Source organism: Bactrocera tryoni, chromosome 3, assembly GCF_016617805.1.
Source record: "Bactrocera tryoni isolate S06 chromosome 3, CSIRO_BtryS06_freeze2, whole genome shotgun sequence".
Lineage (NCBI taxonomy): Eukaryota > Metazoa > Arthropoda > Insecta > Diptera > Tephritidae > Bactrocera > Bactrocera tryoni.
In genome coordinates this window covers 61885450-61899172 of record NC_052501.1, presented here as the reverse complement: position 1 = coordinate 61899172, position 13723 = coordinate 61885450, and the positions used below count along the sequence as shown (strand labels likewise).

Here is a 13723-nt window from a genome sequence, read left to right as displayed (position 1 = left end):
ATTTCAGGCATAAAATAGTTGGATATCATGGTAACGGTCACCATTGAAGTTTATGTTTGAATGTCATGTTTGAAGAAATATGGACCGATGACTCCACCAGCTCACAAACCGTAAGTTTTTTTCGATGGTCCTCATCGATGAATAGAATATTACTCGAAAACGTCGGATCTTCTTTGAACGTTTCAGAAGCCCATAGAGCGAAGCGATGTTGAGCGGCTTCAGTTCTTGCACAAGCTGTAGTTTGTATGCTTTCAATTTAGGATCTCAATACATAATGCTCCTTTGCTAATCCATACATAAGTCCGAGTTTATGCGAACGGCGCCGAATTGACTCTCCAAGATCTTTGTGTACACGGCTACGGCTGCTATATTTTCTTCATTGCGTGCTGAACGGGGCCTATTTGGTCGAATATTATCCAATAATGAATGCTGGATCTCAAAATGGGTGATGGTGTTGCGAATAGTACGCTCAATTAATTAGAAGGGACGATAGCTGTATCACACTATTATAAATATACACAATAACCTTGACATTATATCTCCAGGTAAACCGACATATTGTCCTAGAGATCGTAACAAAAAAACCAGATTCAATTGATTTTTCTGTAATCAGAAATGTAGATAAATCATATACAAAACTCTTGATACATTTACTGACCTACTTTCTGATCACACTCCTGTACTAATAAAGCTATGTGAATAATTCATATTTGTTGATCCAAAAGTGGGCCTAACATCTTATCAAACGAACTGGTTAAAATATAAAAAAATACGTAAGTAGCCACATTAATATTGAGTACAAAATAAATACCGGAAGAGATGTTGGCAACAGCCAACATGACTATACAAGACTTGGGTGGAAATGGTGCTCGAAGTGACCAAGGGCTAATTTTTTGCGAATCACCTAGAAAAGGTATTTCAACCTAATTGTTCAAAGATCATCTTTAAGCTGCCAATCTTGCCCAAAACCGCTAACGAGTCGCTCGAGTCATTTAAGACTTCACCTTATGAAATTAATAGAATCATAAAAGAACTTAATGCAAAAAAGTTGCTGGGACCTAATAATAATATTACCTCAAAAATGATAATTGAGTTACCAAATATTGCTGTAGAGGTGCTTTCTTTGACCAATCAGTCTTCTACACTATCTTTCTAAAATATTTGAAAAAGTATAACTATCAAAGATGTCTCCTTTCCTCCACGAAAATAATATAATACCAACACACCCGATTCGTGCAAAAAATAGCACGATAGAACAAGTAAACAGAATTACCAACGAAATAAGAAAAAGTTTTGAGCTCTCTAGACGTAGCTTAGCCGTTCGATAAGGTGTGGCATGAAGGCCTTTTATATAAGATTAAAAACATTCTACCTTTAGAATTGTATAAAACATTAGAGCCTTCTTTAAATAATAGACAAATGCAAATTTAAATTGGCTTTTAAATAAAAACTCTTAACTTAGCATATACAAAAAAGTGGTTTTATATAATGCGATCATAAAACCGATTCGTATGAAGGTATTCAACTGTTGGGTACGATCTGTGCAACTAATATTGATATATAAGTAATACAAAGGTTCCAATAGAAAATGCTTAGAACAATCACTTGTTCGCCATGGTACATGCGTAAATGTTACTTGTTAAGAGTAGATAAAATAATTGTTTTAATGTGACACATAGGCGGAATTGTTCGCTTAACTCAAAATTTGTTCTAGAAAAATTTAAAAGTAAAAGTCCAAACTGCCTGATAGAGCGAGCGGGAACGTTAAAATTAATATCAGGTAAGAAAAATGGACTACAGATTGACCCATTCATGAGTTTTACAAGAAATATTATGTCAAGCATTTCTCTACGACTAGCGACTGTAGGGAGATTTATGGTTTTAAACGGTTAGTATAAGGGAGAAGATTTAACTTCGAATCCCAATGAAAATGTGTTAAGGCAAAATTTAAGAACTGTTTTTGAACGGACTCTGACTTATCCGAATGGACTTGGTAACTAGGGTTCCAAACCACAGAAGCATACTCTAATATAGGCCTCACCAGAGATGTAAAAAGAATTTTTGTGGTAAGCGGATCTCTAAATTCTTTAGAACAACGTTTAACAAAACTAAGAGCGCCTTTAGCTTTAAAAACCGTGGAAGATGCGTGAAGATTAAAATTGAGTTTGGGGTCCATAGTTACTCCCAGATCAATAAAACTGCATAACTTGTTCTAAGCTTAAGTTTTGTATTACGTGTGAAGTAGGGTCTACAGATCTTTGTGAAAAGAACATCGTTTTACATTTTTAAGGTTCGATGGCATATTATTTCTAAAATACCTAGAAACTAGGTTGTTTAAGTCTGTTTGCAACTGACATCTTTCGCTATTTAAATAGTTTGATTAAGGGTTGGTATATATATTTGGCACATTTTTTAAAAAACCTGAGGGAATCATATCTGGGCCATAATTAAATGATTGTTCTAAGATATTTAACTGATATAAGACGTCTGCTTCGGAAATGGTGGGTGCATCAATTAGAGAAATCGGACATAAATTGTGCTGATGCGGAACGTTTTGGAAATTTTGAAGAGTAATCGGACCTAAAGAATTCAGCATTTCATTTAATTCATTCATATTAGAAATTGTGTGATTGTCACTGGACATAGTACCTTTTCAGTTGACGAAACCATGGAACAATTTTGGATTACGTATAATGTTATTTTGTACTTTGTTTATATAATTATTATAACATGTTTTGTTAAGTTCAGCGAATTGTCGACGCAATTTACAATGTGTTGAATAGTGACCAACTAAACCAGTTTTTTTAATTTAAGAGCACGACATTTTCTATTTTTTAATTTACATAACTCTCTCGAAAACAATAAATTAGAACTCATTCTTTGAGTAACAATACAATTCGGAACATATTTTTCAAATAAATTTAAAATAGCTTCATTAAAATGGAAAGCACTAAATTCAATATTGGCACTGTAATCTGGCCAAGTTACTTTAGAAAGTTCCTAATTAATCTTTTTAAAATTATCTATCACAAAGTTGAACCGAGAGCAAAGGTTTTTTGTATTATTATGAACTAAGTTGGCTAAGATATCGATATTAATTTCCAAAGCAGGATGATACGAGTCCTCTGGCAGAACCAAAGGATCACATCGGACAACAGCGAATATTCAAGCGTTATCAACGTAAACCAGATCTAAGAACATACCAAACTTGTTTCAAATTGAATTAATTTGGATAAGACCCAACTCCAACATTTCATCACTTAAGCGAGTACTTACAGGAACGATGTAATCATCAATACATAGTAAACGTGATATACAGTAATTTGAAATCTCCCAAAAAAATCATGGAATCAGTATTTTTGGCCATGGAGAAAACATTATTTATTAAAGAAGATGCATCCTATACATACAGATATGTCCGATTGAGGCGGTATATAAGATAAAGTTCTATGAAGTTTGCATGCGGAACATCGACTTTTCCAGATGGAATTGAAGAGTGAACAGCAAACAGCAGCACCTCCTATTCATATCAATATCCATAAAGATCTTGGTATTCCTATGGAATGGAAAGAAATAGAGGACACTACATATAATGAAATATACATCTAAACTTCGAAATCATCCAAACCCATTGGCTAATGCTTTGGGACATTCCAGCGTTCAAACACGCCTAAAAAGAATAGATATGTATGCGTACCACAGAGCAACGTGTCATCAAAACAGTTCAATCACTTGTTTGAACTTGTCTGGTTTTTAAATAGATTTAAGGGTTTATAACTTATTGTTAGGCTTTAAAAAAATGCAGCAAATTCAATAAATAAAGAAATATTGGAAAAAAATAGTAATAACCTTATTTTAAGACTCGTTTTCACTTTACTGTTATTTGTCGAAGTTCTTGGAAGTAAATATTATGAGAAAAAATAACGTGCAAATAAATCGATGATATATTACAAATCACTTTGACTACTTAATTGTCAATTTTGCTTGTGATTTAGAGGCCAAGGCCGAGTAGCAGCGTGTTTTCCAGATATTTAGTGACGCCGGGGCGGATTTTGAAAATGGCATTTCACAAATAAACAAAGTGATTTAGCAAACCATGTAATAATAGTTATTGGCGGAGAAGAACAGAAGAAATTATCATAACTGACGCTGAATGGAACTATGCTAATTTGTCGCATTAATTCCATTATGTAATTTACATAGACTATAAAATCTCCAGCTGGACGTTTTTTTGTGAAAATTAACATAAACTTAAATAAATATCTGTTAAAAATTCTAACCAAAATTAATTATTTTTTTAGCTCAGCTTGCGGGAGAAAACGAAAAGTTAACTAAAGTTAAGCAAAGCTTAAGTCAGCTTGCGTTGTAAGGGCGCTGCTACCTGCGCGGGCAGTTGAATGAACTGCGTGTAGAAGAAGCTTGGTTAATTTTTGTGAATTTTAATTTGTAGTTGATGCTGAAGCTACGTTTTGGGTCACTATTTTTAGCCACTGCTGTGTGTTTTAGACGTTTACGTTTATACTAGTAACTTTAGAGCGTTAAGTGGTCAATTTATCATCGTCTATGTTTGGGTTTTTATAGTTTTTTTTACAAAGTTTTGGGAATTTTATTTTTATGTTTTATGTTTGCGCGTATTTTTCCTATACAGTTTTAAGTTCATTATAAATTCTTATCTTTTATTGTAAAATCTTTGTTTTTTATTTAAATTCTAACTTAAATTTAGCTTTTCTTATGGAGAGTTTAGGCAATACCGGTTCCATAAAATAGTGTCGATTTTATTGTAGTTATTATATTTGTAATATTAGACCTTCAAACTGGTTTACTTTCGAAAATTTCTTGATCGAAAAATAATATTCCGCACCTTAGGCTAATGATTGGAGTAAAGAGAACGGTCAAAAATAGGCTAGGTGTGCGTGGTAGGGACTATAAAAGTCTTGTACTTGGCGTTGTGGTTATCAAACGCTTGCATACCGTGAACGGAGTTAGCTGAACATATTACAAAATGGTAAATAAATTTTGTAACGAAATAATAAAATAGTAATAAAAGTTTTCTTTGAAATAATAGTGAAAAAATGAAGTGAAAGTAGAATAAAAAAGTAATGAAGCAATAGAAAAGTGTATTAAACACACTGTGCAGAAAAATTATGCGTAGTTATAACTAATTTGTGAAGTAATTGTAAATTTTAATGTAAAAAAGTTATTACAAGTTTTGAATACTTTCAAAGTTTTTGGAATTTTTAATTTCTGTAATTCCGAAAAATGCAGAATTTGTGTATATTGCTGTAATTTTTTTAATAGTCATTAGACAATTTTCCAAGCACAATAAAAATGTAGTTAAATAAAAATTTTAAAACTCCGAATTACTCCGAAAAAATATTTGAGCTTAATTTAAGCAAATACAAAATTTTAAAGCTAAAAACATTTAACAGACAAAAATTGCTTATTCCGAAATACTCCGAATTTTTTTTGGAACTTGGAAATGTTTTACAGAAGTTATAGTTTAAATTTAACATCTGTATATGTATGTACTTAAAAAGACTAAACATAAATATCGAATTACTCGAAACAAAAAAAAACAATGTATCCCTTCGTTTAAGCCAATAATAAGAAAAAGCTAAATTTAGGATGTATTCAAAATTGCCGCGACTCTGAAATTTTTACTGAATTAGATTGTGAAAAAAATGGAAACAGGAGATCTTCGATGCATTTTCATATATTTTACCTAAATTTTGAAGACAGGCTCAATCTCATTATCTTTCTAAATAATATGTCTAACACCTTCTCTCTCTATTGTTAACAGAAATTCTTCCTCGTCGCTTTTGCCGCCATCCTGGCTTGCGCCAGTGCTGATGTCTCTGAGTTGGGCTACAGCTACCAAGAACCCGCACCCGTGTCATTCAATGTCCCAGCACCAGCCCCTGCACCAGTTGCCCAACCTGATCGCACCTATGTGCCACCAGCACCAGCACCAGCTCCAGTTCATGTACCAGCTCCAGCTCCAGCTCCAGTACATGTCCAAGCTCCAGCTCCAGCTCCAGTCCATATTCCAGCTCCAGCTCCAGTTCATTTCCATGCCCCAGCTCCAGCTCCAGCTCCAGTACATGTCCCAGCCCCAGCTCCAGCTCCAGTGCAAGTCCCAGCTCAAGTTTACCTCCCAGCTCCAGCACCAGCACCAGTCTCAGTCCCAGCCCCTGCCCCAGCTCCAGTTCATGTTCCAGCCCCAGCTCCAGTGCAATTCCATGCCCCAGCTCCAGCTCCAGTACATGTCCCAGCCCCAGCTCCAGCTCCCGCTCCAGTTCATGTTCCATCTCCAGTATACATTCCAGCTCCAGCTCCTGCTCCAGCTCCAGCACCAGTGCAATATGTTGCCCCTGCCCCAATTGCTCCCACTGAGCAAATCGAACATCACGCCGAAGATGGTTACCGTTACAAGACTGTCCGCCGTCGCGTTTACAGACGCCGTTATTAATTTTGTTTTATTTGGATTGATGATGATAATTCTATCCAGAAATACAAAAAACACACCTAACGAATAAAGAAAAATTCTAGTTTTATTAGAAAACATTGAATTTTATTTCATTATTAATCTTCCATAAGTTCTTTCCTGTATCGCCAATGGACCCCTCGCTTCCTTCATTCTAGCAGAATATTCGTCAATAAAACTCGTAGAAATAGATACACTCGTACTACTCGTACTACCTTCAAGGCATTCTTTAGGGTGCTAATTGAAACCTACAATCCCGATTTTTGGAGGTTGAAGGATTCACAAAGTCTGAACATATACTTTTATAGTGAGAAACCTAGTCCTCTTAGAATAGCTACTGATATTTGGGTTTTTAACAGCGATGATAGTCTGAAGACTTAGATGCTAAGCTTTATTTTGCAGAGAAATCTCTGTTGCATTCTACAACTCAGCTCCAAGACCAAGTGAAAGACCATATTTTGATTGCTCAGAATTTGTCAAGTCTTATGCACTGAAGCCTTTCGGCTATTAACTCCAGTTGGTAGCTACAATGAGTTGTGAGTATTGTGAAGTTCTGGAGCTCCATTTTTTGCGCACTACACTACTAAGTATTTTAATTCTCGATAAAGCACCTTGAACATATCACAAATTCGCCTAGATACTTATCTCCATTTTCACTATTCCACTTGGATATCAAAAAGATATACGTATATAACTTCTGAACCTAAGGTAAATGGAATTACCACTCCAGGTACTGATCTTTCTCTTCACTTTGAATACGGTAGTAAAATACCTACCTGACAATTTCGAAAGCGATAGTTGCCTGACCTCCAAATGATTCGAAATGATACTTGTGATGTAGCCCTTATAGTAAAGAAAAAATCTAAATATAAAACTCGCAATACGAATTAATTTAATGAAACAGCTGATAAGGGCTTTTATGAAGGTCATATATCAGTGAAGGAGAGGAAAAGTCCTAAATTTTTTACCTCCCACTAAAAGCAGTTGATGGCCTCTACGAAACCATAGTTCCAGTTATAATTTTTTATGAAAGGTCTATGTTTAATGGAAGGGGCTGAGAAAAACTAATCTGCTAGGGTGCCAAAAATGCCAAAAGTCTATTCTCACGGCTTGAGTTGAGTTGAGTCCGCGCAACCAAAATGAAAACGCTGATCAACTCTGCACTACACATTTTACAGAATTATTTGCGGAATGTTTTTGACGTTACAAAAACAACTGCGGCTTTTAACACAATATGTGGGGCTTTACAAAATACACCTATGGCATTCCACGATATTCTGAGTATTAACATTGTTGAAAGGCTGGCATGCGAAGTCAATTAGAAATACTATTGTTTGAACATGGCTTCGCCTTCTTCTTACCTCGTACTCGTATTGTGAAGTCAAATTCAATTTGGAGCGCTACAAAGCAAATTCCGTTCGGGAGATCTTTAAATTTGACTGAAAAGTGAAACTGAGAAAATGTAAGGTTTCAACAAAAATATGATATAATTATAAATTTCTATAAATAGTGAGAAGGAACCCATCTCTAGTGGCTTATTTAAAATAAATTATCTAGAAATATTTGCAGCCGTTAGCTTTGTGTTGTGAGATTAAAAATATGCAAAACCCTTTAATTCATTTTTAATCCGCCCCTGGGAAGTCTTGAATTAAGCATCTTAAGCTTGCCGCTTTGCACGGCTCAAGAATCGAATTTCAACTTTACCTCGAATAAAATCCTGCAATATTTACTTCACTCTTTGCTCTGGTTAGAAATAAATATTTAATTTTTTTTGAAAGCCATAATCTCATTAAATGCAACGCTGCGAGTACTTCGCGGGCATGTTGCAAGCTGCCACCAACCGCGCACAGCAGCTCAGCGATTGAATCGAATGCAATCGATTGCAGAGCGATGGTAGAAATGGCGTTTGCTTGTAAATTTTTAAGAGAACTCTACTAAAAGTCACATACAAACATATGAAAACTAGCCGGGCAGCACACAAATCACAGCGGTGGTTCATGCCACATGCCATTGGTGGCAAGCATAACTCCTGCAAGTGTCTAGCAAGCCGCTGCGCTAAGACAAGTTGCATGCCACGACGAGTGCGGCCTTTAAGTTCAGCAATACACTTACAACTATAAGTGTGTAAACACCGTTAAAGCTCTGTGAGGAAGTAAATATTACTGTTACCTGCCTGTTGCCGTCTCGCGCCCCGTTACTACTTACAATTGTACCGTTATGCGGTGGTAGAAAAGTTTGAATTTAACGAGAAAAAATTTCCACATCATCAAAGCTCATTCCAGTCGATAAATTCTGTGATAAATGTACGAGCTGGACGCATACATTTAGGCACAAGAGCATATAATCAGACACGCATGCACCAACGCACACACAAAAGCACAGCACGTGGAGTTAGACAGACAGGCATTTGTACAATGTACTTAGCTAAAGTAGCGGCCATTTTGTGTGTATGTGTGTTGGAGTCGGCAGAAATGGCGGCATAAGCATACATTTAGGCGCAAATATGCTAGTTACTACCACCTACCGCGTTTCTTTCGAAAGATTTGCAATTTCAGAAATTATGTAATGTAGCTGTTCATGTTTCCCGAACAACTTCCAATTTTCTTTGACTGGAATTTAAGTAAAATAATTGAAAAGATTTGCTTATTGCGTAATATAGGTATTTAACAGATTTTGGTTAGGTGCAAGTTAGCTTGATTATCCGGTTATTTAAAGAAAGTGTTCACGATAACCAAAAAATTCAATGACATTTTACTCCATATTTGCTTTTTGAATTTAAAGTAATTCTAAAGACAAGAAAAAAACGTTAACCTCGGTAGTACTGAATACAAAATATTCCTTAAAGAAATTGATTCCGATCGTTTACTTTATATGACAGCTATATGCTATAGTGATCTGATATGAATAATTTCGATTCAGAGATTGCACCGTTGCCTTGAAAAATATTCCTTGTCAAATTTGGTGAAGATATCTCTTCAATTGAAAAAGCTTTCCATACAATAATTTGATTCAGCTTGTATGCCAGCTACATACTACAGCAGCGCGATATCGCAAGCCTGATAAAGGAACAGCTTCTTATAGAAAAGTAGACATTCGGAGAATTTCTGGTCGATATCTCAAAAACTGAAATACAGACATACGGACATTCGGATATAGCAAACTCGATCATGATCAATTATGTATATTTATGTTGTTACACAATTCGCGTCGAACATAATATACCGATACACAATTTTTTTTGGTCTCATGGCCATCATGGCCTTGAGCTTGACTTGATTCGGCAACTATGAGGGTATCATAGCAAAAAAAAGCTTTTACTCACTTTGGGACATTCTGCTCTGTCCTAATGAACTGTTTTTAACACAAACTTTATTGGTATCTACGTCGCGACCTAAAAACTCGGGGACCATTTGTCGGTAGTAAGTACTAACCATTGAACAATTGCAGCGCCTTTGTCCAACGATTTCTGGTTTTTGAAAAGTGCGGGCTTGCTGTATTAAGAGATTGTCTACAGAACAGTCGGCACGAAATCAATAGGTAAAGGAAAAAGTTGTGTAACTCAGGTATATTTAGAACGCCTTCTGAAAAATTGTCGTTCTCTTGCAGTGATGTAGCAGTAACTCGCTAAACTCAAGACAGTGCAGGAATCCCTAAGCAAAGAGGAGAGTTTGAACAACTGAGTTATGAAGGATATGTTGACTGGATTTTTCTTTATAATTTGAAAAGATAACAATTTTGAATTCTAATTCTGAAAATGTTAATAATTTTACATCAAATTAAGAGAAATTAATTTAAGTAAAAACATTCGTAAGGTCTCAGACAAGATCTCTTCTAAGATCTAATAAAATTATAATAATGGTATCAATTGAGAGATAGATGCTAGGTTAGGTTTCGTTAAGTTCAGCCGATCACAGCAGGCATTTCACTTGCACAGCCTAGAACGCCGGTGCGTTGTGTTACCTAATTCCTATATAATAGATCATGACGCCGTTACAAAGCAACAAAGCGCTTTGATCCCGTCACAATTTTTTAGAGGCAGCTAATATAAGTTTCGGTTATGTCTCCTGGTTTGTCGAAGGTAAGACTAGCGAGAAGCCTCAGTCTTAAAAGGCTGGACAATGGAGGAAAAGTACCTATAAAAGTGTTTCCACTTCAACCTCCCCCATTTTGGGCATCTTGTGTCAGATAAAACTTTTAGCTTTATCGCATGAATGCCTATTAGACAGCGTTCAGTAAGAAGGTCAAGATGGCGGCAAGATGTACTTTGCTATGGATAAGTAGTTCAAAAGATCTCCTGTATTTTACTTTAAGTCAAAAGGATCTTATACACGAGGCCTTTTGATCCAGTACTAGAACGAAAGATGCCAATGGAGATCCAACTCGGTCTCATTCCAATGTGAACGGGGAAAGTTTGGCTGTCCTAGCTATAATTGTCTGCGATTCCAAACGAATCTGAGAACTCGATTTGTAGTGAGAAAAGGCACTCCTTGATTAGGTTTGAGCGCACTGTAAGCGAGATCAGCGCTAATATTGCGGCCTTCCGATTTGAGTGAATGCTCACCTCCCTGAAAGAGGCTGCACTTTGTAGCAGTAAATCTACCGCCACCTTAACAGCTTTGAAAAATCTCCCATTCCAACCTTTCACCCACCTGTGAGAAAGCTCAATGAGCCTCTTCTCCCGCAACTCTTCCCGATCCACATATCCCTCTTCGAGCCAAGAGTAACATCCGTGGCGCAATGATCCAAGGTTTCAAAAATGTAGTTGAAGGAATAGAAAATTTTGGCGTGTCCTTGTTCGGACTCCTTCATTCGGAGATACAGATATGATGAGGCAAAGAAAAGTCAATATTTTATGGTAAAGTTGTAAAGTCATAAAAATTTTCGAAATTATTTTGAGGAATGTTGCCGAGTTGCCAATTGTAGGTTTTGGTGGAAAATATTTATAATAAATATTTTAATAAAAAATATATGTTAGATAAATAAATTTTTAAAGAAATATTATAAATTATTGTGTCAAAATATGATACGAAGTGTGTATTACTGTATAAAGTTGCAGCTCAGTTGTTTTCAACCACAAATAGCGCAAACAATGCATTTCAAATTCGGACTTATTTAGAAGTTTTTGAAAATCAAACAACAATAAATGGATAGAAAACCGCAGAGAAAATTTAAATCGCCGCCAATTAAGCAAATAAGCTGAAACCAATTGCGAATATTAGCCGCAGAGGCGGGGAACTAACTAGGCGCAGCAACGAATTCGCGAACGCGCTTGGCCAGTGTTGGTAAACAGCGAAGAATATAAATACGAAACTGCAAAGATAAATATAAATACGCGCACAATAACTGTCAATACAGCGAACACCGCACTACACCACACGGCGAAAAGGCGCTTTGTTAATTACATTCTGGTCAAATATTGGCAGCTCAATTAAATGAATTAAAATTGTGGCAGACGTGAGGGTGGAGAAGGTATGTCGCGCTACTGCCGGCGCGTTATGACGTTTTTAAAGCGCCTTTTATTGTTGTTATACTGTTTTTGTCATTGTTGTTGATATTCAGCGAATATGTGGGCGTGTCAAATTCGTTTTTCGCCAGCTGCGGGTAATGCGCCTAAATGTTGGCAAGCATATATTTTTTCATGTGTTTTTGTGAGTGACGCGGTGTAGCGGAGGTGTGAAAAATTTGACAGGCAATTAAAATTACAAGTGCAACGAATTTGAACATTTAAGCCACAGCAATAAATTTTCCATCAACCTGCAGCGTCCTCCGCCGCTCTTCGCTGTTATCGAGTCAATGAGTTGGAAAACCAAATGCATGATTGTCCAATAACCACTCACTTCACTTGGTCAGTTTGCACAGCTAATTTGACGCTGCCCTTATTTTACCGTTATCCGACCTGTACTCTAACCCTGAGCTGATTAGCGAACTTGTGTCCTTTTTCGTTGGGCGTGAAAAATTTGGCGTGGTAATGAGTCGGATGGCAGCTAATTATGATTCTAATCACATATACATTTTTTGGGGTTCAGGGTGGGTTAGAGCTAACTATGCACCATGAAAACGTGATCAATTTAAAGTGGTGGTGGGTTTTTTGGAACGTTACGACCTCAATAGAAAAGTTGGTTTCGAGCTTTACTAAAAAACGGTTATCTATTGGTTTATGTCTCGACTGCAGTCGAGTTTAAAATTATTCATAAAATCGATCGCACTTCGAGCAGAAGAGAAGTTATTATAAAAAGTATGGTAATACTAAGCCCTTGACTTAATAAATAATCAAGTTCTCAGTTTTGTCCTGGATTTAATCGGTCATACGACTTCTACCGTTTTACAAGGAAATAGTTCTAAGTTCTGGCATGATTTATAATCAGACTCTGTACATTTGGTATATATTGCTTCTCTCTGAGATTACTGTGTACGTGTCTGCGCATCGTTCTTCAAATGATAGCAGAAGGGAATGATAGAGAAAAGTTAAACTCGTTCCAGCAAATCAGGGCCTTAAGTGATGAAATATCAGTGGCTCTTTTCCCGAAGGGCAGCATTACCTAAGAGTAAACTGGGTGAGCAGGGTAAACTTTACAAAGATGTTTCAGAATGCCAACGGCAGTAAGGTTGAATGGAGTAACACTACTTCTGACCTATTGTTAAAGGGATAGTACAATTATGGCGTACACTGAACCGGAAAACGCCGGAAGGCATTGGCGCAAGTGTCGCAGGGCAACGAACCAAAATGTTAATACCTATAAGACGATTTTCGAGCATTTTACAGGCAAAAGTCTATAAGTCGGTACGTTGAGAAAAAACTAACTATCGGAATGAATCTATATCATACTCAGCGATAGTCAAGCGGGCACTTAAAGCGATCTAAGCTTATCAGATTACATTGCTATTGGTGCAGGAGCACATAGAATGGCTTCATCGCCTATCAGTTTGCAACCAATTGCACCCGTCTGTTTTTTTTTAGGATGGTAGGACCGGAACCCAGCATTGGGGGCGGCTCCCATGTCATAAATGAACAGCTCCGCAAGGAGGGGGAAGAGAAAAGTATTCGAAACAACGTACAAGCATGCGTCAGGCAATTTTGGTAATGGCTGATTACAACCTAACTAGATTTAAAAGTGTAATCAACCTCTCGCGAGACAAACACTACACTGAGCACTGAAGGCTCAAGAAGCGCCTATTTAACATAATAATTAATAATTAAGTAGTAACTCACCTCGTTCGCGAGCTCATACTTTACATATA

The 13723-nt window shown here is 36.6% G+C and overlaps 1 protein-coding gene across 1 annotated transcript in view; it reads left to right on the top strand.

Moving 5' to 3' along the window:
• Nucleotides 1–65: 65 nt before the first annotated feature.
• Nucleotides 66–13723, top strand: part of LOC120770723 (skin secretory protein xP2-like) — a 19851-nt gene continuing 6193 nt past the window's right edge. Inside the window, exons 1-2 of the mRNA XM_040098303.1 lie at nucleotides 66–110; nucleotides 5801–6436. Coding sequence (XP_039954237.1) covers nucleotides 66–110; nucleotides 5801–6436 — 681 coding nt within the window. The remainder of the gene's footprint in view (nucleotides 111–5800; nucleotides 6437–13723) is intronic.